The sequence below is a fragment of the Erinaceus europaeus genome, chromosome 15 (assembly GCF_950295315.1).
Source record: "Erinaceus europaeus chromosome 15, mEriEur2.1, whole genome shotgun sequence".
NCBI classification, from domain to species: domain Eukaryota; kingdom Metazoa; phylum Chordata; class Mammalia; order Eulipotyphla; family Erinaceidae; genus Erinaceus; species Erinaceus europaeus.
This window is the reverse complement of record NC_080176.1, coordinates 61,162,837-61,189,975: the sequence shown is the minus strand read 5'-3', so window position 1 is coordinate 61,189,975 and position 27,139 is coordinate 61,162,837. Positions and strand designations below refer to the sequence as shown.

The 27,139-nt window shown below is 44.2% G+C and overlaps 1 protein-coding gene across 4 annotated transcripts in view; it reads left to right on the top strand.

The window, feature by feature from the left end:
• The first annotated feature begins 7,666 nt into the window (after nucleotides 1–7,666).
• EPG5 (ectopic P-granules 5 autophagy tethering factor) overlaps nucleotides 7,667–27,139 on the top strand; it is a 120,712-nt gene continuing 101,239 nt past the window's right edge. For 3 of the 4 annotated variants that reach the window (XM_060173813.1, XM_060173812.1, XM_016185117.2), the window contains exons 1-3: nucleotides 7,669–8,066; nucleotides 24,725–25,651; nucleotides 26,509–26,755. In XM_060173813.1, coding sequence (XP_060029796.1) covers nucleotides 7,998–8,066; nucleotides 24,725–25,651; nucleotides 26,509–26,755 — 1,243 coding nt within the window. In that variant the 5' untranslated portion in view covers nucleotides 7,669–7,997. Of the gene's footprint in view, nucleotides 8,067–24,724; nucleotides 25,652–26,508; nucleotides 26,756–27,139 lie in introns of all 4 variants that reach the window. The other variant, XM_060173814.1, reaches the window with a different exon arrangement.

Below are 27,139 nucleotides of genomic sequence, written 5' to 3'. Positions count from 1 at the left end.
ATGTAGTCATATAAATCACTAGTTAATTACTATGAGAGGGGGGAAATTAATTGTATTTCTCGAAATTTTTCAAAACACAAACTGAATCTTTTTAATATATAGGCTGTGTAATTGATATGCAGACTCTCTCAAATCCTACACCAAGTAGATCAGAAGCAACCAATAGCACAGCTATATACAAGATACTGGGTATTATACAGCAAACCCTAACAAAAGGACTTTTCAAAGTTAACCCAATTACCAAATAATGTGATGATAACTTTAACTATTGATTGTCTTTTTGAACCCTAAGACAGCAGGAACCTCACATCTCCACTATAGAGCCTCTACTTCGCCCAGTCCCAGAACCCTTGGATAGGGCCCACTTTCCCGTATGACTCTTCCAATCCATATCAAATAATATTGCATCTGCCGATCACAACCTAACCAACACAACGATTGCCACCTCAACATGCTTCACTTCAGACTGTTCCAGAGACTTCACGTGTGGAATGACAACCCTTCAGCTTCATTACTTGGGTGAGACCTTTCCTTTCATAGTATACTCTAATTCCATCTCAGGTGGTTCACTTTCTAACAAAGTCCCAAAACCTAGATATACACCAGTTTCTGTGGGAGAGAGCATATGTTCACACTTATCCGTAAACTACTGCAAAATATATACCTGAAAGCAGAAGTACACTAGAGTTTGCAGTGAGTACGCCCCTAACACTTCCTCTCCACTATTCCAACCTTTGGGTCCATGATTGCTCAACAATTTGTTTGGCTTCGTATGTTAACTCTCTTTTCAGCCACCAGGTTCCAGATGTCATCAGGATGCTGGCCAGACTTCCCTGGACTGAAGACCCCACCAATGTGTCCTGGAGCTCCGCATCCCCAGAGACCCACCCTACTAGAGAGGCAGACTGGGAGTATGGACCGACCAGTCAACGCCCATGTTCAGCGGGGAAGCAATTACAGAAGCCAGACCTTCTACCTTCTGCAACCCACAATGACCCTGGGTCCATGCTCCCAGAGGGATAGAGAATGGGAAAGGGGAGGGGGTGGGATATGGAGATTGGGTGGTGGGAATTGTGTGGAGTTGTACCCCTCCTACCCTATGGTTTTGTTAATTAATCCTTTCTTAAATAAAAAAAATTTTCTTTTTAAAAATTTTTAATCTTTATTTATTAGATAGAGACAGTCAGAAATTGATGGAGAAGGGGGTGATAGAGAAGGAGAGAGACACCTGCAGCACTGCTTCACCACTTGTGAAGCTTTCCCCCTGCAGGTGGGGACCAGGGGCTCAAACCTGGGTCCTTGCATACTGTAACATGTGCACTCAACCAGGTGTGCCACCACCTGGCACCTCAATTTCTGTCTTCCTTCCTTCCTTCCTTTATCTTTCTCTCTCTCTCTCTTTCTTTCTTTCTTTTTTTTTTTTTTTTAACCAGTGCACTGCTTAGCTTTCGTTTATGGTGGTTTAAGGGATTGAACCTGGGACTTCAGAGCCTCAGGCATAAGAGTCTCTGCATAACCATTATGCTATCTACCCCACCCTCCCTCTCAATTTCTATCTTTATTTTTAAAAAGAAGGAAATCCTGGAACAGGATGACAGAGGACCTAGTGGGGGTTGTATTGTTATGTGAAAAACTGAGAAATGTTATACATGTACAAATTATTGTCTTTACTGTCAACTGTAAAACATTAATCCCGCAATAAAGGAAAAAATAAATACAATAGTTTTAAATAAAATAAATACTCTTCATGCAGGTATCCAGAGCACATGATAATCCTGGTGGCAGGGTCAGGGTCGGGGAAAGCAGTTAGTAAGCATGCTGGTGCAATAACCCCTTCCCAGAGTGAAGGCCAGGAAATAACTAACTGTAGAAGGCATTACTTCTTAGAAATCATGTCAGATTACTGCTATGAAACCTTAAGTGCTTAGACTGAAGGAATATATACTCCAAGCTGGAGTCTATGCATAAAAAAGTTTGAGAGTTTCATTCTACTTTTCCCCTCACATATTGATTAAATAATGATTTATAAGTTTATAAGTTAATAGGAATGTATATTAACACTGTACCCATCATCAAAGGTCTGTGTCCCCATTCCCACCCCCCTATAGTGAAGCTAAAAATCTACCTTCTCCCCCCACCCAGAGTTTTTTACTTTGGTGAAATACTCCAACTCAATTAAATTCTACTTTGTTTTCCTGGTCTGTTCTCTTTCAATTTCTGTTTATGAGTGGGATCATCCCATACTCGTCTTTCTCTTTCTGACTTACCTCACTTAACATGATTCCTTCTAGCTGCATCCAAGACAGGTCAGGGAAGTTCATTATTCTTAATAGCTGAGTAGAATTCCATTGTGTATATAGACCACAACTTGCTCAACCACTCATCTGTTGTTGGACACCTGGGTTGCTTCCAGGTCTTGGCTGTTACCAGTTGTGCTGCTAAGAACATAGGCATACACAGAACTTTTTGGATGGGTGTTACAGAGTCCTTAGGATATATCCCTAGGAGAGGAATTACTGGGTCATAAGGAAGGTCCATTTCAAGCCTTGTGAGGGTTCTCCAAACTGCTCTCCACAGGGGTTGGACCAATTTACATTCCCACCAGGACTGCAGGAGAGTTCCATTGTCCCCACAGCCTCTCCAGCATTTGCTGCTCTGTCGTTTCTGATGTATGATATTCTCACAGGGGTGAGGTGGTATCTCATTGTTGTCTTTATTTGTATTTCTTTGACAGTGACATGGAGAAATTCTTTGTATGTCTGTTGGCCTTTTGTATCTCTTCTGTAGTGAATATTCTGTTCATATCCTCTCCCTACTTTTGGATTGGGCCATTTGCTTTTTTTTAAATTAAAAATATTTATTCCCTTTTGTTGCCCTTGTTTTTTTTTTTTTTTTTTTCTGTTGTTATTGTTGTCATCATTGTTGGATAAGACAGAGAGAAATGGAGAGAGGAGGGGAAGACATAGGGGGACAGAAAGATAGACACCTGTTTCACTGCTTGTGAAGCGACTCCCCTGCAGGTGGGGATCCTTAAGCAGGTCCTTGTGCTTTGTGCCACTTGTACTTAAACTGCTGCACTACCACCCAACTGCCTTTTAATTTTTTTATTGGGGGATTAGTGTTTTACAGCCAACAGTAAATACAATAGTTTGCACATGCATAACACTTCTCAGTTTTCCACATAATAATACAATCCCCACTATGTCCTCTGTCATCCTTTTCCAGGGTCTGTAATCTCCCCCCAACCCACCCCAGAGTCTTTTACTTTGGTGCAGTACACCAACCATTTGCTTTTTTGAAGCTGAGTTTGGTGAACTCTTTATATGTTTTAGTTATTAGCATCTTGTCTGTTGTGTGGCATGTGATTGAATTTTAACAGTGAGTTCAAATTTTTAGTATATTTCTAATAATGACCATTTAATTGAAATATTAAATCACCTATAGTCTTAAACCAGGGACCAGAAGCAACTGCTTTTGTCACTATATAAGATACAGCTATGGCAGGGGTAGATAGCATAATGGTTATGCAAACAGACTCTCATGCCTGAGACTCCAAAGTCCCAGGTTCAATCCCCTGCACCATCATAAGCCAGAGCTGAGCAATACTCTGGTTAAAAAAAAAAAAGATACAACTATATGTAAATAGCACTAAATGGCATAAATCATGGCAAGGTCCTGTATGATACAGCAAATCCTAACCATGGGATTTTCAAAGTAAACCAAATTCCCTAATAACTTGGTTACAATAATAACTACCTATTGTCTTCTTAAACTCCAAGACAGCAGGAACCCTCCCCATTCTCTATAAAAATCATCTCTCCCAGTTCTGGAAATTCCGGGGCATGGCTTGTCTTCCTGCATGCTTCACTCGATCCATACCATTTGATACTGCATCGGCTGAGCTCAACCAAATCAATGCAACCAGTACCACCTCAACATGTCTCACTTCAGATTATGTCCAGACACACCGGGCATGGAATGTCAGCCCTTCCACTCCAGCACTCTGGTGAGACCGCTCCTAGCTCATAGGACTCCCCAGTTCCATATTGAGTAATGTACCTCCTAACAAAGCCACAGAACCTAGGACCCACAAGACAGAACATGTTTGCACATGTACCCATAAGTTAGGGGGGAATATACACCTTAAAGCAAAAGTGTACAATAGTTTGCAGTGACCCAAAATAGCGAGCAAGTAGTAAGATCTAAAAAACAAACAAACAAAAACCACCATAAAATGATATTTATATACCTTTTCTACATTTTGGAGCTACTCTGTGCCCTGACCCAGATTTCTAGTCTTATTTCCTACTCTGACACCATCTCCACAGACAATAACTCTGGTCCACCTGCATGCTATCTGTTGTGTGCAGGCAAAAATTTGTAAAGTTATGGACCCCCTTGCTCTGGAATATACCTAGAATAGGCCTACTAGCTTTTTCCAAAATGGAAATCCCAAACCTCATCTGCTATATTCTTGCCTTTAGGTTCCTGAATATTAAACAATTTGTTCTGCTTTATATTTTAATGATTTTTCAGAAACCATGTTGCAGATGTTACCATGATGCCAACTTGACTTCCCCAGACAGAGGACCTCACTAATGTACCCTGGATCCCCGCCTCTCCAGAGCCCTGCCCCACTAGGGAAAGAGACAGGCTGGGAGTACGAATCAACCTGCCAATGCCCATGTTCAGCAGGGAAGCAATTACAGAAGCCAGACCTCCCACCTTCTGCACCCCTTAATGACCCTGGGTCCATGCTCCCATAGGGATAAAAAATAGGAAAGCTATCATCCACTAGGTGGTGCAGTGGACTTCTAAGCAAGAATAGGAAAGCTTTCAAGGGATGGGATGGGATGTGGAACTCTGGTGGTAGGAATTATATAGAATTGTACCCCTCTTATCGTGTGGTCTTGCCGATATTTTTTATTTTATAAATAAATTAATAAAAAATATAATAAAAAAGAAATCATGTCAGCCGTTCCCATGACAAATAGCCACTAGATGGCAGCAGAGGCTCGGGAATCCAGTTGGTTAAGCGCTTGGGATCCAGTTTTCCCTCAGAGGTCCCTTGTAGTGAACTCAGAATTTCTAACAAGCACTACTCTAAGGGCTGGTGGGCTTTAGAAATCACAGTCAAGTCACAGTCCCCTTACATTGTGAATACCTTAAGAAGATTCCTGGATCTGGTTTTTAACCTACTGGGAGTTCGTTCATGCAATTCCAGTTATTTTAAGTTGGGAATGTGGCAACATAACATGATATAACCCATTAGAGGGAATTCTGGGTTCCTCCCCCCAAATTGAAAATGGGGGCCAGAAGAATTGTTCGCAGGGTAGGGGGCTCCTTTCCCATGAGTGTGATCCAGGTTCAAGTGCCCATATCATCTGGGGGTGTGATGGGGGTATTTTGCTGAGGTGGTACCTTAACTTTTACCTCTGTCTGAACGACTAAGTGGCTCAGGGGTGGCAAACACTGCAGAGGCTCCAAAGCCAGAGCACCAAAAAAAGTCAAGTTGAAAATGACAATATCTCGGTGGCCAGGTGGTGGTGCACTCGGTTAAGTACACACATCACAGTGCACAAAGACCCAAGTCCTTGTTCAAGCCCCCCACTCCTCACCTGCAGGGGGGAAGCTTCACAAGTGGTGAAGCAGGCCTGCAGGTGTCTCTCTCTCTCTGTCTCTCTCCCCCTCATCTCTCAATTTCTCTCTACCTCTATCCAGTAATAAATAAATAAAATAAAAATAAAAAATGGCAATATCTCTGATTAGCAATTTTTTTAAGAGACAGAAATTTATATCACCAAAAGAACTCCAAAGTACATGTGTTATTCTGACCAGTAATGTATTATCTGCATCAATCTCTTCAGAAAAGTAAAATAATAAAATAATAAAAAGAGGGTATAATGATGGTTTAAATATGGTTCAACTTTACAGACTCACCAAGAGTGACAATGAAAGCCTAGTTAAAAGCTAAAAAGTTTGCCTGTGTTATACTGCTTCCCACTTCTGTAAGTGTTGACAGATAAGGTAAGGCTTATATCTAAAACTGATGCAGAATTCCTAATGGGCACTGAAACAGTTCTTTCCTCGGCCGCACAGTGGACTCTGGGCACTATGAGTCTGCAAGGGCCTGGTGATGGGCACTGCTCCGTGTCTTCAGCTGCGACTGTGCAATGTCAGCAAGTACACTCTGTATCTTTTCCAGAAGCACATCCCTGCGATAAACGACGTCCTCCAGGCATGTAGCAGCCTCATGGTTTTCTTCTTCCAACTTATACAAGCTTGCTGCCGAATTAATGGCATCCTGCAGCTGAGTGAGGCGGTACACCATATTGCTCCTTGGCCCTCTGCTTAGCAATTTTATACCTGTGCACCTACCTTGTAGAAGTACACCTGCACAAGTACCTATAAGAAAAGTCACTTGGCTGGGAATATGGGTCCACCTGTCAATGCCCATGTTCAGCAGGGAGGCAATTACAGAAGCCAGACCTTCAACCTTCTGCATCCCACAATGACCTTGGGTCCATAATCCCAGACGGTTAAAAAATAGGAAAGCTATCAAGGGAGGGTATGGGATACGGAGTTCTGGTGGTGGGAATTGTGTGAAATTGTACCCCTCTTGACCTATGTTTTTGTCAATATTTCCTTTTTATAAATTAAAAAAAGAAAATAATTCAAATAAAAAACATTTATATATAATAAAAAAAAAAAGAAAAGTCACTTGGGAGGTGGTTCAGTGATTAAAGCACACATTCCTTGCACACACAAGGCCCTGGATTTTATTCCCAGGATTTCATATGTTAGAGTAGTACTCTAGTGTTTCTCTCATAAAATAAATAAATCAGAATAAAATGGTAAGACTTGTCAGTTGTAAGCATTGTTATTCGTTTATTTATTAATACTTATTTCATTTTAATAAGGAGGAGGGGAGAAACACCAGCGAACTGCTAGTTATGGCTTATGGTGGTGCTGGGGATTGAAGCTGGAGCCTGGGACACTCAGACATGAGAGTCTTAAAAAATTTTTTTTATTATCTTTATTTATTGGGTAGAGACAGCCAGAAATCAAGAGAGAAGGGGGTGATAGAGAGGGAGAGAGACAGCGACACCTGCAGCCCTGCTTCAGGACTCACAAAGCTTTCCCCCTGCAGGTGGGGACTGGAACCTGGATCCTGTTGCATTGTAATACGTGCACTCAACCAGGTGTGCTACCACCCGGCTCCTGACATGAGTCTTCTCCATAGCCATTATGCTATTTTCCCAGCCCATATCATCATCATCATATTGGATAGAGACAGCCAGAAATCAAGAGGGAAGGGGGTGATACAGAGTGAGAGAGACAGATACCTGCAACACTGCTTCACCACTCGTGAAGCTTTGCCCCTGCAGGTGGGGGCCAGGGGCTCGAACCCAGGTCCTTGAGCATTGTAACATGTGCGCTCAACCAGGTGCGCCACCTCCTGACCCCGATAAAAGCATTTTCATGAAGCTTGCGTTGTGCTCTTCTAAATTTGGGGCTTGTCCTTTTCAACACAGTTGTCTCTATTTCCCGCCTGGAAGTGCCTGTCGCAGCTTCTTGCCACTGCAGGCGCCATCAGGCCCGGGAACTGCAGCCCGGAGAGGCAGTGTCTCCACTCCCTCTGACAGGTGTCCCCAAGGCACAAGAGCCTGCACAGCACGTCTCCAAGCCGACAGGATCCGCTGGCTACCGGCAAACAGGACTAGCGGGACCACCGGGACCAGGACACAGAGCGCGGCTCAGTAGAGCGGAGACCCACGAACAAACCCCGGGCCCCGCCTCTCCGGGTCAGGCGGGCCGGGGGCGGGGCCTACAGAGAGGCCGTGTCCTGGGCAGCCAATGAGAGTCCTTCGCAGTAGTTTGTCCCACGGCGCGTCCCGTAGCACTCTGAGCGCTGTCACGTGACTGTGCGCCGCCGGAACTGGGCCGGGAGGGGCGCGAGTTTGGACGCAAACAAACGGCGCCGGCAAGGCGGGTCCATGGCCGAGGCGGTGAAGCCCCAACGCCGGGCCAGGGCCAAGGCCAAGGCCAGCCGGGCTAACGCTAAGGTGAGCCCCTCTCTGTGCTCCCCAGACCTGTCTTCCCTCCTTTCCGTCCTCCCCGGGTTCTGGAGATGCTCTGTCTCCCGTCCTCCCCAGGTCCTGGAGGGTGCTTTCTTCACTTCCCCTGCCCCTCTTCCTCCCCGGGTTGGTGGGTCCTCTGCTGTTTCTCCCCTTTTTCTTTTAAGCCTGTCTGGCCACCTCTTCCTACCCCAAACGCCCCCAGTTCTCTGGTCCTGACACCAGTCCTGTCCCCCTTTCCTCATTTCCTGGGCACATCTTCCTCTCTTTACGCTTCAGAGCAAAGGAACTTGTTACCTCTGGCCGTGTTTCCCTGGTGCAGATTTTTGATTAGCTGCGTGTGTGTGTATGTGTGTGTGTGTGTGTGTGTGTGTGTGTGGCACACGCCCCATCTCTGGTTGGCAGAGGATGAAATTACTACCAGACTCACAGCAAACAAGTTGTTAGTGAATAACTCTGACGACACTGTGCACAGTTCTTGCACACACAGGAGAAAACAGGAAAAATGACAGAATGACCACAATCATCTTCTTGAATAATTTCTGCTGAAGACAAGTGGCTGTGGGGGAAGCAGGGCCAGCGCTGCAGACAGGGGCTTGACTTGTGAGCTGATCTGTTCCGGTTTCCGCCGACTGTCAGGCAAGACATTTGGTGTTTCTGGTTCACTGGATCCCGCCAACCTGAAAATATCTTCTCCAAACTTGGCCTCTGATAACCTGCTGTTGAGTGGAAGGAGCCTTGCTGATAACAGTCGGTTGACATTTCAGCAGAGTCCTGCTCAGCTCTGGCTTATGGTGGCGTGGGGGACTTGGGAGTCTTAGGCAGGTCAGTGTTTAGTCTACTGCTGCCTCCCTTGCCCTCTACTGTGTGTTTACAACAGGATAAGCTGAAGGAACATTCTTAAGAAAATCATGAGGAGAAAAACATTGGTTCACAGTGCTGTACCATGATTATATCATAGGTTTATATCCTGTTTACAAGGAAGCTCAAGTCTAAGTGGACCTGTCCAGAGCCAGCTGTAAATGCCCTCACAAAAAGGTCACCTTCACTCCCCAGCCCCTTCCGTGAAATAATTCTTAGCCAAAGGGACATATTTTGGGATGGCAAATTCTGCTTTCCACGGTCAGCTAGAAAGTAGGCTGTAGTGAAGCATCTTTTCATTTTTAAATTTTGAGGTGATTGTGGGGCTGTTGCTACTTCTCTTCGTGGTCCTTGTTCATGGGGCATGGGTGTCTAGGATCTAAAGCAGGTGGGATCAGAGTGGGGATGGATTTGAACTTTCTTGCTCTCTGTTCCTGCTTTGTTTTAGCTTTGGGTGCAGCCTGGGCTACTTTGTTCCTGTGTATTCTCCAAAGTGACCTTTATTTTGCAGTGAACAGACTAAATCCTGCCTCTGGATGGCTGATGTAAATAGGGTTGGGTCACTTGAAGGTGAATTCATGTTAAAGGAATAAGGATCCTGGTGTTATAAAGACGGGGATTTCCTTTCCTAAACTGGGCGATATTCCCAAGTAGGCAGAATTTATGGTGATCCCAGAACCTGATTTTCTGTGAGAACAAGGCATAAGTAGGAGTCTAGCATTCAAAGGGACTGTGTTTAATAAGCCATGAATGACCCCTTTCACAGCAAGGTTTTTTCAACAGCTGAGTGGATACATCAGCACACCACATCTGTGGGAGTTATTGTGGGATTAGTACACCACATCTGTGGGAGCTACTCGGGCCAGGAAGCTATTGTGGAGGAGGGGGGAGTCTCTCCCTACCTCACTTGGTTTTTCTGGGGCGGCTGGTCAAGTAGATTGACATCAGACATATTAACAGAGGAACAACCCCCCGCCCCCACTTTCGTTAATCCATATGACCATAAGTTGTCCAGGGAGGAAAAGCAAAATAAAGTCAACATGCTGTTCTGGGAAGGATGGCCAGGAGCTGAAGCTTCAGGAGAGCATGATTCTTGTGAGCAGATACTCAGTAACTAACAGGTGTTGCCTGGCAGTGTGGCTAGCTTGTTCAGAGAGAGAGAGGTAATTTCTCACAATCTAGATTCTGTGTAAAAGAATCCAGTTTCCATGCTTCTGGGAAGTTAATGGTGAGGTTTTTTTTTGTTTTTTTTTTCTGGGGCCTGCTAGGCATTGTCTGCCTACAGCTCAACCTAACCCACTTGCGCAAGTGGCATGATCTTGGCAAGGGAGACCTGTCCTGAACCTCTTCAGTCCCTAACTTGAAAAACATTGGGGGAGTTGGGCTGTAGCACAGCGGGTTAAGCGCAGGTGGCGCAAAGCACAAGGACTGGCATAAGGATCCCGGTTCGAGCCCCGGCTCCCCACCTGCAGGGGAGTTGCTTCACAGGTGGTGAAGCAGGTCTGCAGGTGTCTGTCTTTCTCTCCTCCTCTCTGTCTTCCCCTCTTCTCTCCATTTCTCTCTGTCCTATCCAACAATGACAACAACAATAATAACTACAATAATAAAACAACAAGGGCAACAAAGGGAATAAATAAATAAATATTTTAAAAAAATAAAAAAAAAGAAAAACATTGGTGTCCTCCCCTACCCCTCAGGCTTTACACCTGTACAATTCCATTGTCCCTGGAAGACTTTATCTATTTAAATTTTTAATTTTATTCATTTGATAGGACAGGGAGAAATTGAGAGAGGAAGGGAGTGAGAGAGAGAGAGACAGGCAGCCCTGTTCACTGCTTATGAAGCTTCCCTCATGCGGGTTTGGGGGGACCAGGGGCTTGAACCTGGGCCTTGTACATGGTACATGTGCGCTCAACCAGGTACTTCCTTCTTAGCCTTTTATTTTTTATCTTTTTTTTTAATTAATTTTTTTTATTCCTGTACCTGTGTGCTAGGCAAATGTCTTATTAAGATTAATATTTTACCTGTATGTTTATGCCATCCTCTTGCCCCTAAGTTGTGGTTCATAGAAAGATCAAGGTTGTTATGTTTCTGGGGGCCTTAAACAAATTGAACAGCCCATTTTTCATAAAATTTGTTCCATTGTTTGATCAAGGAGTTTGTTTTGTTCCTTACTGAGAAGGCACCAAGGTGGTGCTGACCTGGCCAGCCTCTCCATAAAGTTAAACTCTAACTGGAACCCATCTTCCTTGTGTGCTCACTATGTGACCTAGGTTCTTTTTTTTTTTTTTTTTTTAATTTCTTTATTGGGGAATTAATGTTTTACATTCGACAGTAAATACAATAGTTTCTACATTCATAACATTTCTCAGTTTTCCATATAACAATACAGTCCCCACTAGGTTCTTCAGAGGACCTGTATTTTCTCCCCCACCCACTCCAGAGTCTTTTACTTTGGTGCAATATGCCAATTCCAGTTCAGGTTCTACTTGTATTTGCTCTTCTGATCTTATTTTTCAGCTTCTGCCTGAGAGTGAGATCATCCCATATTCATCCTTCTGTTTCTGACTTATTTTACTTAACATGATTTTTTCAAGGTCCATCCAAGATTGGCTGAAAATGGTGATGTCACCATTTTTAATAGCTGAGTAGTATTCCATTGTGTATATATACCACAACTTGCTAAGCCATTCATCTATTGTTGGACACCTGGGTTGCTTCCAGGTTTTGGCTATTACAAATTGTGCTGCCAAGAACATATGTGTACACAGATCTTTTTGGATGAGTATGTTGGATTCCATAGGCTATATCCCCAGGAGAGGAATTGCAGGATCATAAGGTAGGTCCATTTCTAGCCTTCTGAGAGTTCTCCAGACTGTTCTCCATAGAGGCTGGACCAATTTACATTCCCACCAGCAGTACAGGAGGGTTCTTTTGAGCCCACAATCTCTCCAGCATTTGCTGCTGTTACCTTTTCTGATGTATGACATTCTCACAGGAGTGAAGTGGTATCTCATTGTTGTCTTTATTTGCATATCTCTGACAATCAAAGACTTGGAGCATGTTTTCATGTGTTTCTCGGCCTTTTGGATCTCTTCTGTGGTGAATATTCTGTCCATGTCCTCCCCCCATTTTTGGATGGGGTTATTTGTTTTCTTATGGTTAAGTTTGGCAAGCTCTTTATATATGTTGGTTATTAACCTCTTGTCTGATGTATGGCATGTAAATATCTTCTCCCATTCTGTGAGGGGTCTCTTGGTTTGGGTAGTGGTTTCTTTTGCTGTGCAGAAGCTTTTTTTTTTTAAATTTATTTATTTATTTTTTATTTTTTTATTTAAGAAAGGATTAATTAACAAAACCATAGGGTAGGAGGGGTACAACTCCACACAATTCCCACCACCCAATCTCCATATCCCACCCCCTCCCCCGATAGCTTTCCCATTCTCTATCCCTCTGGGAGCATGGACCCAGGGTTATTGTGGGTTGCAGAAGGTAGAAGGTCTGGCTTCTGTAATTGCTTCCCCGCTGAACATGGGCATTGACTGGTCGGTCCATACTCCCAGTGTGCAGAAGCTTTTTAATTTGATGTAGTCCCATAGGTTTGTACTTGTCTTAGTCTTCTTTGTAATTGGATTTGTTTCATTGAAGACGTCTTTAAAATTTATGCAGAAAAGAGTTCTGCCAATATTTTCCTGTAAGTATCTGTTAGTTTCTGGTCTAACATCCAAGTCCTTGATCCACTTGGAATTTACTTTTGTTTTTGGTTCAGTTTCATTCTTCTGCATGTTTCAACCCATTTTTTCCAACACCATTTGTTGAAGACACTCTGCTTTCCCCATTTAATAGTCTGGGCACCTTTGTCAAAGATTAGATGTCCACAGGTGTGGGGCTTACTTCTGGGCTCTCAGTTCTATTCCACTGGTCACTGTGTCTATTCATGTTCCAGTACCAAGCAGTTTTGATGATAGTGGCCCTATAATATAATTTGAGATCTGGGAGTGTGATGCCTTCGGTTCTGTTCTTTCTTTTCAAGATTGTTTTGGCAATTTATTCTAAGTCTTTTCTGGTTCCAGATAAACATTTGTAGCATTTGTTCTATTCTCCTAAAAAATGTGCTTGGGATATTGTTGGGGATAGCATTAAATCTGTAGATAGCTCTGGGTAGTATATCCATTTTGATTATGTTAATTCTTCCAACCCATGAACATGGAATATCTTTCCACTTCTTTGTGTCTTTTTCAATTTCCTTGGGTAGTGACTCATAATTTTCAGTAGACGAGTCTTTCACTTCTTTGGTTAGGATTATTCCTAGATATTTTGTTTTTGTTGCTATAGTAAAAGGAATTGATTTCTGGATTTCAACTTCTTCTACCTTAGTGTTTGCATAGAGGAATGCCACTGATTTTTGAATGTTAATTTTGTAGCCTGATACCTTACTGTATTTCCTGATGATTTCCAAAAGCTTCTTGCTGGATTCCTTAGGTTTTTTCCATGTATACTATCATTTCATCTGCAAATAGGAGAGTTTGACTTCTTCTTTCCCAATCTGTATGCCTTTAATTCCTTGCTCCTGCCTGATTGCTATGGCAAGAACTTCCAACACTATGTTGAGTAGTAATGGTGATAGTGGGCAGCCCTGTCTAGTACCTGATCTGAGGGGAAATTCTTCCAGTTTTTCACCATTGAGTATGATGTTGGCTGTAGGTTTGCTATATGTAGACTCCACTGTCTTCAGGAATTTTCCATCTATTCCCATTTTTTTGAAGTGTTTTATCATAAAGGGATGTTGTATTTTGTCAAAGGCTTTCTCTGCATCTACTGATATGACCATGTTATTTTTGGCCTTGCTTTTGTTGATGTGGTGGATCATGTTGATTCATTTACGTATATTAAACCAACCTTGCATGCTAGGGATAAAGCCCACTTGGTCATGAGGGGCAATCTTTTAAATATACTGCTGTATCTGGTTGGTTAGAATTTTGTTCAATATTTTAGTGTCTATGTTCATCAGAGATATTGGTCTGTAGTTTTATTTTTTGGTTGTATCCCTGTCTGCTTTTGGTATCAAAGTGGTGTTGGTTTCATAGAAGCTGGGAGGGAGTACTCCAGTGTCTTCAATCTTCTAGAAGACTTCTAAAAGTAAAGGTATTAGTTTTTCTTTGAAGGTTTTGTAGAATTCATTTGTAAAATCATCTAGTCCAGGACTTTTATTACTGGGGAGGTTTTTGATAACTGTTTCAATTTCATTAGCTGTGATGGGCCTTTTCATGTTATCTACTTCCTCTTTACTTAGTTTTGGAATTTTGTAGGTATCTAGGAAATCGTCCATTTCTTCCAGGTTCTCTAGCTTGGTGGCATGTAGTTGTTCATAGAAGCCTTGCATGATACGCTGTATTTCTGTTGTGTCAGTTGTGATATCTCCTCTGTCATTTATGATCAGATTTATTTGGGTCTTCTCCCTTTTTTGTTTTGTGAGTCTGACTAAAGGTTTGTCGATTTTGTTTACTCTTTCAAAGAACCAACATTTACTTTCATTGATCTTTTGTAAGGTTTTCTTATTTTCAATGTTATTGATTTCTGCCCTAACTTTAGTGATTTCTGTCCTCCTGGTGGCTTTAGGGTTCCTTTGTTCTTCTTCTAGGTCTTAAGATGTGGAATGAGACTGTTTATTTGTGCTTTTACTTCTTTCCTAAGGTGTGCTTGTATGTCTATGAACTTCTCTCTCAGTACTGCCTTAGCTGTGTCCCAAATATTTTGATAGCTTGTGTCTTTGTTTTCATTGAACTCTGGAAACATTTTGATTTTTCTTCCTTGATTTCCTCTTTAACTCAGTAGTTGTTAAGTAGTGTACTGTTGAACTTCTACATTTTGGGACTATTCCTAATCTTTTGTTGATTGTTAAGTGTTAGTTTAATTCCACTGTGGTCTGAGAAGTTGCTTGGGATGATTTCAATGCTCTTGAATTTTCTGATGCTGTTTTTGTGGCCTAACATATGGTCTATCCTTGAGAATGACCCATGTGGATTTGAATAAAATGTGTATTCCAGTTTCTTGGGATGAATTGCTGGTCCCTGTTCGGACACCAATATGCCGGGCGAGCTTCTCGGGTGGAGACAGACGACCAGGGACTCATGGCTGTGCTGGTATGAGTTCAGTCTTTATTGATGAGCAGGGGTGCAGTGCAATTAATCAATCTCTATTCATTAGAAAATCCTGTCCTTTATATCACCTGAGGTGGAAGTGTCAGGAAGAGGAGGTACGTAAGATAGGGGGTGGGGAGAAGGAAAAAGCGCGCACCAGTGGGGGTTAAATGGTGGAAAACAGGATGTGACTAGGAGAGGGGTGGAGTGGAAAAAGAGTGTGAACCAGTGGGCATTAAACCAGTGCAGGTCTCAAACAAAACAATCATTATGTAAGTAGACCACAGCTTTAAGCAATGCAAGCGAACCTAACATGATGATCAAAACAGAAGGGGTCTTAGAAGCAGAATTAGAAGCAGGCGAACAATGAATGACTCTGAAAATTTTCAATAGTTCTAGTTTATCTATCTCCTCATTTAGCTCCCTCATGTCTTTATTGATTTTCTGCCTGGATGATCTGTCAAGTTGAGAGAGTGGGGTGTTGAAGTCCCCTACTATGCCTGTGCTGCTGTTAATATATTGCTGTAGCTCTTTCAATAGATGCTTGATGTATTTAGATGGCTTCTTATTGGGTGCATAGATGTTAATAATTGTTAAGTCCTCTTGATTGACTGCTCCACTGAGCATTAAGTGGTGTCCATTCCTATCTTTCTAAATTTTATTTATTTTAAAGTCTATCATGTCAGATATGAGAATAGCTGTTCCTGCCCTTTTTTGTGGGCTGTTGGCCTGTGTGATAGTTTTCTATCCTTTCACTTTGAGTCTGTGTTTGTCTTATTGAGTTAGGTGGCTTTCCTGTAGACAACATATTGTTGGGTTGTGTTTTCTGACCATCTTCCTACTCTGTGCCTTTTAATAGGTGAATTCAAGCCATTGCCATTTATTGATATCAAAGATTGGAGATATTTTAATGCCATTCTTGCAGAGTTTTAGAGTGTTTTGATATATGTCCTATTTATGGTGGTCTGACTGTTTATAGGAGACCTTTCAGAACTTCTTTCAGGGCAGGCTTGGTGATAGTTGATTCTTTCAACTGTTGCTTGTCTGAGAAGGTTTTGATGCCTCCATCCAGTCTGAATGATAGTCTAGCAGGATACAGTATTCTTGATTGAAAGCCTTTCTCATTGAGCACTTGATAGATATCTTGCCATTCACTTCTGGCCTGTAGTGTTTGTGTGGAGAAGTCTGCTGCTAATCTTATGGCTTTTCCTCTGTAGGTGACTCTTTGTTTTTCTCTTGCAGCCTTCAGGATCCTTTCTTTATCCTTATTCCTTTCCATTCTAAATATGATGTGTCTTGGTGTCTTTAAGTCTGGGTTAATTCTGCTTGGGGCCCTCTGGGCGTCTTGAATCTTTATGTCTTTTATGTTGTCTAGACTAGAGAATTTCTCAGCTATTATGGCCTGAAGAATGCTTTCTTCCCCTCCCTCTTTTTCTTCCTCTGGTAAGCCAATAATGTATATATTATTTCTTTTCAAGTCATCCCATAGGTCTCTGTTGTTGTTTTCTGTATCTCTTAATCTCTTTTTGAGATCTCTTACTTCTTTTTTAGTTGTCTCTAATTTGTTCTCAACCTTGCTAATTCTTCTTCAGCCTCATTTATCCTATTCTCTCTGCCCTCTACTGTTTTCTGGAGTTCATCTATTTTGTTTCCCTGTTCTGATACTGTTTTAGCTTGTTCAGCTAGTTGTGTTCTTAGCTCAGCTGTTTCAGCTTTCAGCTCTCTAATAACCTTGAGATAATTAGTGTTTTCTTCCAGAGTCTCATTTGTTGTTTCTACTTTTTTTTTGCCTCAAGGGTTCTTGCCAAGGCTTGGTGCCTGCACCATGAGTCCACTGCTCCAGAAGGCATTTTTTCCCTTTTGTTATCCTGGTAGTTTTACCATTGTTGTGGCTATTATTATCATTGTTATTGATGTCATTGTTGTTGGACAGGACAGAGAGAAATGGAGAGCAGAGGGCAAGACAAAGATTGGGAGAGAAAGATAGACACCTACAGACATGCTCAACGCCTGTGAAGTGACTCCTCTGCAGGTGGGGGGCCAGGGGCTCCACCCAGGATCTTTCCACAGGTCCCTGCATTTTGTGCCATGTGCACTTAACCCACTGCACTACCACCCAACTTTTGTTTCTGCATTTTTGATGACAATTCTTTCAAACTTTTTACTCACTCCTGTGATTATTTCCTTAACTAGTGTTTGGATGTTGGCCTCATTATTTTATGCTTCAACCTTTGGGGGGGCTTTTAACTTGACTCCTATCCTGGTTCATTTCTCCTATATTCTTATTGTTGGTTTAACCATTTTATATTGTATGTTATGAGGTCCCTCTCTCAGAGCTTTTCAAATTACTGATCACTCTTGCCTGGATTGACTTGTGTCTAAGTAAGGCAATGAAAGGGTTCAATGGTGGAAGTTGACAGTTGTTTCAATAGTATTTTAATCCCTGAGTTGGAGCTCAGTGGCTTAAAAGCCTCTTTTGTTCTTTTTCTTCACTGTAGGCCATGGGAGCCTGAGGGCTTTTAAACTGTAAGTAGGCTTCTTAGCTTAATCACTGACTCCTGACCAAGAGATAAAAAGCAGGGTGTGGCAGAGATAATCCAGTGGTTATGCAAAGAGACTCTCACAGCCCCACTGCTAGGCCACAGAGGTATAGATCCTCTGCTGAGTTTCCTGGTTAGTTCTCTGTCCCCTGCTGTCAGCACAGGGTCTCCGTGCTGCTGCTCCGTAGCCCCCTTTATCCACTGTGCCACCTCCTAGACCACAGTCTCTGGAGTCTTTGTGGCAGCTGGGACACCACAAAGTTTGATAGGCTTCCCAGCCACCTCAAGGCTAGAGAGTTCAGTTCCCTGCTCAGGTGTCTTTGTCTCCTGAGCTTTTTCTCTTGTAGACCACTTTGTCCTTGAGTGGTTCAGGCATGTCCATTAAATCCGCTGTGTGGACTTGAAGTACTTGCTAATAATGGTGCCTACAGGCCATGCAGGGCCTGTTTCTGGCCGAGTCTCTCTCCCCTCCTTCTCCTACGGTCCACACGCAGTCACCAAGCTTCAGATAGTGACATTCCTTCTTCACCAGCAACCCTAGCTGCTCTCACTTGGAATTCCTTGAGTTATTTAGTTGTAATACTTGCTTTCTGGGGGAGAGCCAGTTTTCCCTGCCCCAGTCACCGCAGCTCTGCCCAGAATCCATCAGTCAGTAAGTCCTGGCTGCTGAGTTTCCTAATTATTCTCCTGATTCTGGGCATTTGTCTTCAACCCAGCTGCCACTGCCATCCTCCCAGGAGACTTTTTTCTTTCTCTAAAAAATGATTTAAAAATTCTTTTCATGAGAGAGAGACCAGAGAACTACTCAACTCTGGTTTATTATGGTGCTGAAGTTTGCCTCTGGCATCTCAGGGGCCTCAATGAGCAAGTCTGGTGTGCTGCCACTGTGCTATCTCCCCAGCCTCCAGAGAGGCATTGGGCTTCTGGCCAGCTGCCTTGCTGACCATAAACCTGACTGATACTTTCCTCCAGTTCCCAAATTGATACTTCTCTTTATAATTAAAACATGAATGTCATTTAATTAGTGGTTTAACAATGGTTTTTAAGATTCTAAGATTACAGGGGTGCAGTTTTTTCCAGAGACTTCCTCTGATGTTCAAACATGCACTCTGGCTGTGGAGCCGACAGGCCGACTTCAGTCTGCAGCCTCAGGTCTGTCACTGCTGTATATTTGGTGGATTCTCAGCCACATTTCCTTTCTGCTTCAGGGCCTCAGCAGTGTCTTCTGGCCTGACACTGTCTCCTGTAGCCATTCTCCTAATAACTGATGCCTGTTTTTGAGGTCTCTGCTTAGACAGTGCTCTCTGAGAGAAGCTTTTCCTCAACCCCCCTGTCACCCCCCACCCTAGTCCTCTGTGTAGCCTTTGTGCCACTTGCCACACCTGTAGATACCTTGCCATCATCTCTCTTCTGTCTTAGGTTAAGCACTCAGGGGGCTTGTCTTGTTTCCAGTACCCTTTACAGCTCTTGTAGGCACTTGACCTTGTTTGCTGAATGAAGGTGTAAACGCCAACATTGAAGAACGAATCTAAGGCTGGTCACTCTGAAGTATTGATTCTAATAAATTGCCTTTTGCCTAGTCTGCGGAAAGCAATGGGCAAAACCAGCAGAGCCTGCAGGGTCCTCCTTGTTAATCCAGACATCCAGCTCTTAGTCAGTAGTCCCCTCCCTCAGCTCTGTCTGGTCCAGCATATTCAGCTGAAGCTCCAGTTCCTGAGCCTCCATCCTCACCCTGGACTTGAGCAGCTGTTGCGAGTCTCATAGTAGTTCCAGGCACAGCTGAGGAAGTGAGCAGTGTCCTAGCTGCTGCTGCAGGAGGTCCCCACACCAATGACCTATATTCCCCAGTTAGTCATCCAGAGGTGGCCTCACATTGTTAGCGTCTGGTGATCACCACTGTGACGGGAGAGCATGACCTGCCGATGTTTTCATATGTGTGTATAATTGGCTAAGATCTCCTCAACGTAGAGGCCTTGGACTTCCTTGATCCTGGTAGATGTGGGTAGATTAAGAGCAGGAGAGTTTTAAATTTGTTCTTACTCTTCAGAGCACCGTATTTTATTGTCTTGCAAAGTGTTAAGTTCTGAATCCCAGTACCTCACTAAGGCATGTGGATAGACTGAGCCATGTCTCAGGAAGCCAGTAAAAGAAACCAGGAGACCTGTAATTCCCCAAGCTCTCCTGGACCTCGCCATGACCCTCCTCTGGGAGTGGATGGAGGGTGGGGATGCTAAGTGTCGATGTTAGTTAGCTCCCTTCCTTTTTTCCTGCCTCCTAAACCCCGTTTATTTGTAGAACAAATGCTCACAGACCACTCACTGTGCCCCCCAAAACTGCTCCAGGCACCTAGGATGTAAACAGAGATGAGAGAGAGAGAGAGAGAGAGAGAGAATGAATGACTAGAGTACATGTGGAAAGGTTGATGTAAAAGATTTTGTATTATTTTTAAAATATTTATTTTATTGTATAGAGTCAGAAGAATGAAGAGAGAAAGGTGAGATAGAGAAGGAGAGAGAGAGAGACCGACCTGCAGTCCTGCTTCTCTGCTCATGAAGCTTCCCCTCTGCAGTGGGGACCAGAGCTTTGAACGTGGAACCTTGAGCATAGCAATATAAATGTTCAACCCAGTGCACCCAAGGATTTTATATTTAAAGAGGTTTCCTTTCTCTTTCTCATTTATCTCTTTCCTTCCCCTTCCTTTCCTGTCCTGCCTTCCCCTTCTCCCTCCTTCCTTGTCTTTCTTCTTCCTAGAGCTCTTCTCACTTGGAGCTGCTGGTGGCACCAGGGATCTAACCTGGGGCCTCCCTCCTGTAGTTTCTGTCACTGTCCAGTCTCCCTGGCCTGAGCTCACACTGTTGTTGGGTCAGGATTGTGACTGTGAAGCACTGAATGCCAGAACCAGGAGCTATGCTTGGTTGAGTGAGAAGTTACAATGGTCCAGTGTCCTTCAGAGCAGTGTTCAGGGAGGCCTGTCCAGTGCTGTTTGGAGTGACCGGGTGGGGCAGAGGCTGGAGGCTGGAGATGATTCAGGAGGTGAGCCTCCCAGGAACTCGCCAGGCATTGCTCGCCAGGCATTGCTCTGTGAGCACAGCTCCAGCCTGACTCTTGGCATTTGCACTCAGGAGGTTGGCCCTTCTCCAGGGGTCTTGGTGAGTGCAGGATGAGGCCTTCACCACGTGCCTAGATGGTTATGTGTTCCTCCCTCTGCCTGTCTTCCTGGTGTGATGAGTCTATCAAACACCAGCTCTTCCTCCTCGTCTACTCCCATGTGATGACTTACTCCTCAAGAATTCATCTTTGAAGGTCTTAGATTCCATTTTTGAAACCCAGAGCTGCACTGACTTCTGCCCCAGGGGAAATAGAAACCTAAAGCAAAGACTTGAGTTTCTTCTGGAAGGGCTGGGAAGGATTTTTCTTTGAATTAAAAGAAAAGTTCTTTAATTGATTATCTAACTTCCTTATTGTTGTTGTTACCATGGTGAGGATTACACTCTTGATAGTAGATTTGCTGTAGGTAGACATGCGGGGTTCAGGGGTGCCTTTGGAGACTTGGGCTTGCTTAGTGGAGGGCACACGTTTGAACTTGCCAGGGTAGTTGTGTGTGTGTGTGTAGGGGGGGGGGCTGGTTGTGACCTAGAGGCTCAAACTGGAGAGACCTGTGGTGTCGATGGCCGGGCTTGGTCATATGACCCCGGCTGCGGCTGCTTCCTGCAACACACCAGCTTCCTTCCAGATGAGAGCTCAGACCTCCCTCTAGCCACACTCCACTTCCTTGATCTTTTAGTTTTCAGCTCAATTAAAAAAAAGTGTCCTCTCTATTTTCTTTTTTAAATGTTATTAGTGACTTAATATTGACTTATAAAATTATAAGGGGCTGGGTGGTGGCACACCTGGTTGAGTGCACATACTACAGTGCACAAAGACCCGGGATCAAGCCCCCAGTTTCCACCTGCAGGGGGAAAGCTTCACGAGTGGTGAAGCAGGGTGGCAAATGTCTCTGGCCCTCTCCCTCTCTATCTCCCCCTCTTCTCAATTTCTCTCTGACTCTATCCAATAATAAATAAATAAGTAAATAAAAACAGAATAAACCTACTTCCATGCAGCATAGTCTGTTCCAGAAGGCAGCTCATTAAATATGTATATATTAATGGTGTAACTCCACACTGTTCTCACCACCAGAGTTCTGTATCCTCCATTGGGAGTTACAGCACTTCTCCCAAGGTCTCAGATATGAGTTAACTATTATTTCTGTAACTCTGTCTATATTTATATGTATTTGCCTATTTTTTCCCCTATGGTCCTGCCTTCCCTTCCAAGTTACTCCCACACCCACTGCTACTACTTTTTTTTTTTTAATCTTTATTTATTGGATAGAGACAGCCAGAAGTCGAGCGGAAAGGGGAGACAGAAAGGGAAAGAGACAGAGAAACACCTGCAGCTCTTGTTTCACCACTTGCAAAGCTTTCCCCCTGCAGGTGGGGACTAGGGGCTTGAACCTGGGTCTTTGAGCATTGGCACATGTGTGCTCAACCAGTGCACTACCACTTGCCCCCCCCATTACTACTTCTGAATGTCCTTCCTCTTTTCTCTCTGGATCCTGATGGAGTTTCTCCCTGTTGTTTTCAGTAGCTGCGATGTCAGTCACACACTGTATAATTTGTCAGTTCAGTTCACCAAGTTGGAAAACGAACGTAGCCCGGTGATTTGAGTATGGTCACAGGCCTGTGCACCCATCATCACCCTCAGCAATGGCCAGACTTTCCTCATGGCTGTGTCCTGCTAAGTTCCACTGGCATTGTATGAGGTCCTGTCCCTGCCATCACTTCAGTCACTCTGAAGTGATCTGGTATCGCCTTGTGATTGATTTGCATGTCACTAACGGCTAACAATACTGAATGCTTTTTACTGTGTGTTCTGTGTGTCCTTGTACAGAAATGTTTATTGTGACTCCATGCCCATTGAAAAATGGGGCTGGGGGTCGGGCAGTAGCACCACAGGTTAAGTGCGCATGGAGCAAAGCCCAAGGACCAGCATAAGGATCCCGGTTCAAGCTCTGGGAGTTGCTGCACAGGCGGTGAAGCAGGTCTGCAGGTGTCTCTCTTTTTCTCCCCCCCTGTCTTCCCCTCCTCTCTCCATTTCTCTCTGTCCTATCCAACAATGACAGCATCATCAACAACAACAATAACAACAACAACAACAAAAACAAGGGCAATAAAAGGGAAAATAAATAATAATAAAAAAATTTAAAAGATGGGGCTACACAGTTGAGTTTTCTTTTATAAATTCTGGGTATAAGACCTATATAGATACTTTAAAAACCTTTTTGTGGGGCCAGGTGGTTTTGTACCAGATAGAGCACACATGTTACTATGATCAGAAACCCAGGTTCAAGCCTCTGGTCCCATCTGCAGGGAGAAAGCTTCACAAGCAGTGAAGCAGGGCTACAGGTATCTCTTTTTCTCTCCCCATCTCTTTCTCCTCCTTCTCAATTTATTTCTGTCTCTATAAGAAAAGAAAAGAAGAGAAAAGGGAAAAAGAAAAGAAAAAAAATTATGGCTACCAGCAGTAGAGTGGGCTCATCCTATAGGCACCTCACTCCAGCAGTCATGCTAGTGACAATAAAAACAAACAAAAAACCCTTTCTTGTCCTTGCTGGCTTCACTGGACTGGGCCAGCTCTTTCAGATAGTGATCAGCTCACTTAAATGGTCTCCAGCTGCAGGTGTAAGCTTCTTGACTGGTAAAGCAGGGATACAGGTGTCTCCCTGTCTCCTTCTTTATTTCCCCCATCCCTGTAGCTTTCTCTCTGTCTCTAGCCAATAAATAAATCAACAAGTTATTAAAAAAAATTAGGCCTTTGTGGTCCATGAGGTTGCGCAGTGGATAAGGCATTGGACTCTCAAACATGAGGTTCGGCATTCAGTCTGCAGCAGCACATGTACCAGATTGATGTCTGGTTCTTTCTCTCTCTTTTCTCATAAATTAATAAATAAAAAAATTAAAAATTAGGCCTTCGCCTGACTAGTGTACAACCTTTCTTTCTGTAGTAACCATTGGCTTCTAACACCCCCTGCTACCTCCCACAGATTTTCTCCTTTGCCAAAGCACTCTGAGTCGCTGTGGAGTGTTGGGGACTGAGCTAGGACCTCTCTGTTGCAAGTTCTGTGTGCTTCTGTTTCACTGTCTATCCAGTCCCCCTGTTTTCTTTTTAGCTGTCCCATCTTAGAAAGGTGCTTTATGGAGCAAGTGTGCTATACATCACTGCAGTGATCGGATCCATTCCATTTTGCTATAAGTGTTCATGTAGTGCTGTCCTGACATTCACCACGACACACCAGCTTGTATGTACTGTGTGGGCAATCACTGAAGCTGATATCCACAGCTCACAGTGTGCTTTACAGTTTTTTAATTTTAATTTTTATTTTTTTTACAGTTCTTTTGGATGGGATTTTTGAATTACTTTTTATTTTTTAAAGATTTTATTTATTAATGAGAAAGATAGGAGGAGAGAGAGAAGAACTAGACATCACTCTGGTACATGTGCTGCCAGAGATTGAACGCGGGACTTCCTGCTTCAGAGTCCAATGCTTTATCCACTGCACTACCTCCTGGATCACTTGAATTACTATTTGTAACTTTTATAGCTATGTTCATTACAAGCTGACCTCAAATTCTTGTGTGTGTGTGTGTGTGTATTTTACTTTTGCTATGAGAGACCAGAACATTGCTCATGCTCAGCTCTGACGTGTGATGCCTAGTCTGAACTTGGGGACTTTGTGCTGCAAGTCTGTGCTCTTCTGAATGAAACCTAAGGGAAACATTTCACATAACCTGTAGCAGATGGAAAATGAATTCATTCAGACTCTTCTCCATCTTGAGTCACACTTTATTGCTAATTATGATGCCTGCTGGGATTGACTAGTGAATCTGCAAAATCCACACACTCAAAACTGACTAATACAAGATGTGGAACATGTCACTGACATGGATTTAGAGTCAAATGTCAAATGTGAAAGTTAGATTTTTATACACGATTTAAAATGTTCTCATATTGAATACATCAGTTACTGCTATAATTTGTTTTCCACTATGAATCTTGTTTTCAGGAGAAGAAGAAATGTGAAAGCCTCCGGAGGGAGGACTTGGATGAACTTTCTGTTCCAGAAGCCTCCAGAGAGCTGGGAGCCCTCACTGAGACTGTTGGCCTCAGAGATGACCATGTACAGACAGCATCTGACTCCCAGCTCCAGGACGGTGCCAGCAAACAAGATGAGAGTGACATGTTTGACGTGCCACTCACCTCCTTAACCCTAAGTCATGAAGGACCCCTCACATGTGACACAGAGACCCTCAAGGCAGAGGAGGCAGTTAGAGGTTGGGCCGAGGACGATGTCAGTAAGCCTGGTGACTGTGCTAGGAGCAAGTTGGCCACACAGAGGAACTTGGTGGAGCCAGAAGGAAGGACGCTGGCAGAGTGTGGTGCTCCTGAAAGCACCTGGTCTCCGCTGGCTTTTGCTCAGCAGGCAGCAGGAAGTGAACGGGCTGGGGACATTCTCACTAGGGAAGAAGACAGACAAGCTCCAGGCCTCTCTTCAGAAGTGCCATCATACCTTGGCTCGCAGAGTTCCTACGAAGCCACAGGCATTTTTCAGCCACCCAAAGTAAGAAAACTGTACCCTCCATTGCCCACCGAGGTGGCTGAGACACCGGCCCTGGTGGCTGTGAGACCCTCGCCTCATCTTGAGCGACTGTACCCGGAGCTCCCGACTCAGCTACAGCTGGTGCCCTTTACCAAGGAGCAGCTCAGGATCTTGGAGCCTGGCTCATGGCTGGAGAATGTCGAGTCGTGTGCAGAAGAGTTTGACAGCATGGCCCATCAGGACAGGCACGAGCTCTACGAGCTGCTTCTGAACTACTCACGCTGCCGGAAGCTGCTGCTACTGGCAGAAGCCGAGCTGCTCACGCTGACATCTGACTGCCACAGCACGAGGGCTCGTCTGTGGCACTTGAAGGAGGAGCAGTTGTCTGTGCAGGTACTTTGGCAGGTGCTCTGCGAGGCCTTTGGAGCCCGGGGACTGGGGTGACCTCTGCTGCTGCTCAGGTTCCCAATCTGTTCTGTGCACTTGCTCGCACTGACCAATCTTGAGCCAGGTCAGCACAGAGCAGGAGTGACAGTGAGCAAGAACAGCTGAGCCAGTGTGTGGGGGGCATAAGACAGGTGATGGGAGCGGCCAGCAGGTAAGCTCGTGCTTGGTCTGGGGCCTGGCCAATGCTGGGAGTGCTGCTCCAGCACTGACACACCTCATCACTTTGCTTTCTGCCTCCAGGGTTATCACTGGGGCTCCATACCTCCATGACAAACCCACCACTCCCAGTGGCCATTCTATTTTCTATTTTCTCTCCTCTTCCTTTTTGAAATTTAAATTAAATTTTTTAAAAATATTTAATCGATTTTTAAATTTTTTTTAATATTGAATTAAAAGGGGATAGGAGGAGAGAGAGAAAGAACCAGTCATCACTCTGGTATATGTGCTGTTGGGGATCCAACTCAGGACTTGAGAGTCAGATACTTTATCCACTGTTCCACCTACCCAACCACTCTCTTCTCTTCTCTTTTCCTTCTCTTTTGGATACAGAAGAATTGAAAGGGAAGGGGGAGATAAAGATACAGAGATAGAGATAGGTAGAGAGAAAGACACTTGCACTATTGCTCCACTACTTGTGAAGCTTTCCCACTGCAGGTGGAGATTGGGGGCTGGGACCCAGGTCCTTGTGCACGGCATGTGCGGGCTTAGCAGATGCGTGGCTACCTGGCCCCCTGGCCCCTGCCAGATTACTTCACATGCCAAGAGTATCTGGTTCTGTATTTCATTTTTTTGGTCTCCCACAGGGTGTCTGTGCAGATCAAGTGAAAGTCTCGGGCTGTCACCGCTACCAGAGGGCAGAGATGAACACGAGTGCGCTGGAGGAGCTGAAAAAGCTGTTTGAAGCCAAGTGTGAGCACGTCCACCAGACGCTGGCGCTGCACTCATACTCATCTGTGCTCTCCAGGCTGCAGGTGGAGTCCTTTCTCTACACGCTGCTCAGCAGCTGCTCTCTGCTGAGGGTGCTGGCAGAGCATCAGCAAGACCGAGTGTGTAAGTAGTGAAAGCCTCACTCTTGCTTGTGGCTAAAGATGAAACACAGTTGAGTTGAGAGGACTGTGTGCCAGTCAGCACGATGAGGTCCCCATGGTCTTGCTGTCTGACGTGGCTTCTCTCAGTACTGGGCTGAGCTTCTCTTTCCTGATGTTTTGAGATAGCACACTTGGCTCTTCCTCTCCCATGGTTTTCCTAGGATGCCGGAGAGCTCCCTCTTTTTTTTACTATTTATTTTTATTAGTGATTTACATGATGATAAGGTAATAGGGGCATAGTTCCACACCTCTCCCACCACCAGAGCTCTGTGCCGCCCCTCCTTCAGTGGTAACCACCAGAGTTCTCCCAGGGTCATAGGTATGGGTTAACTCCCCCACCCCCACC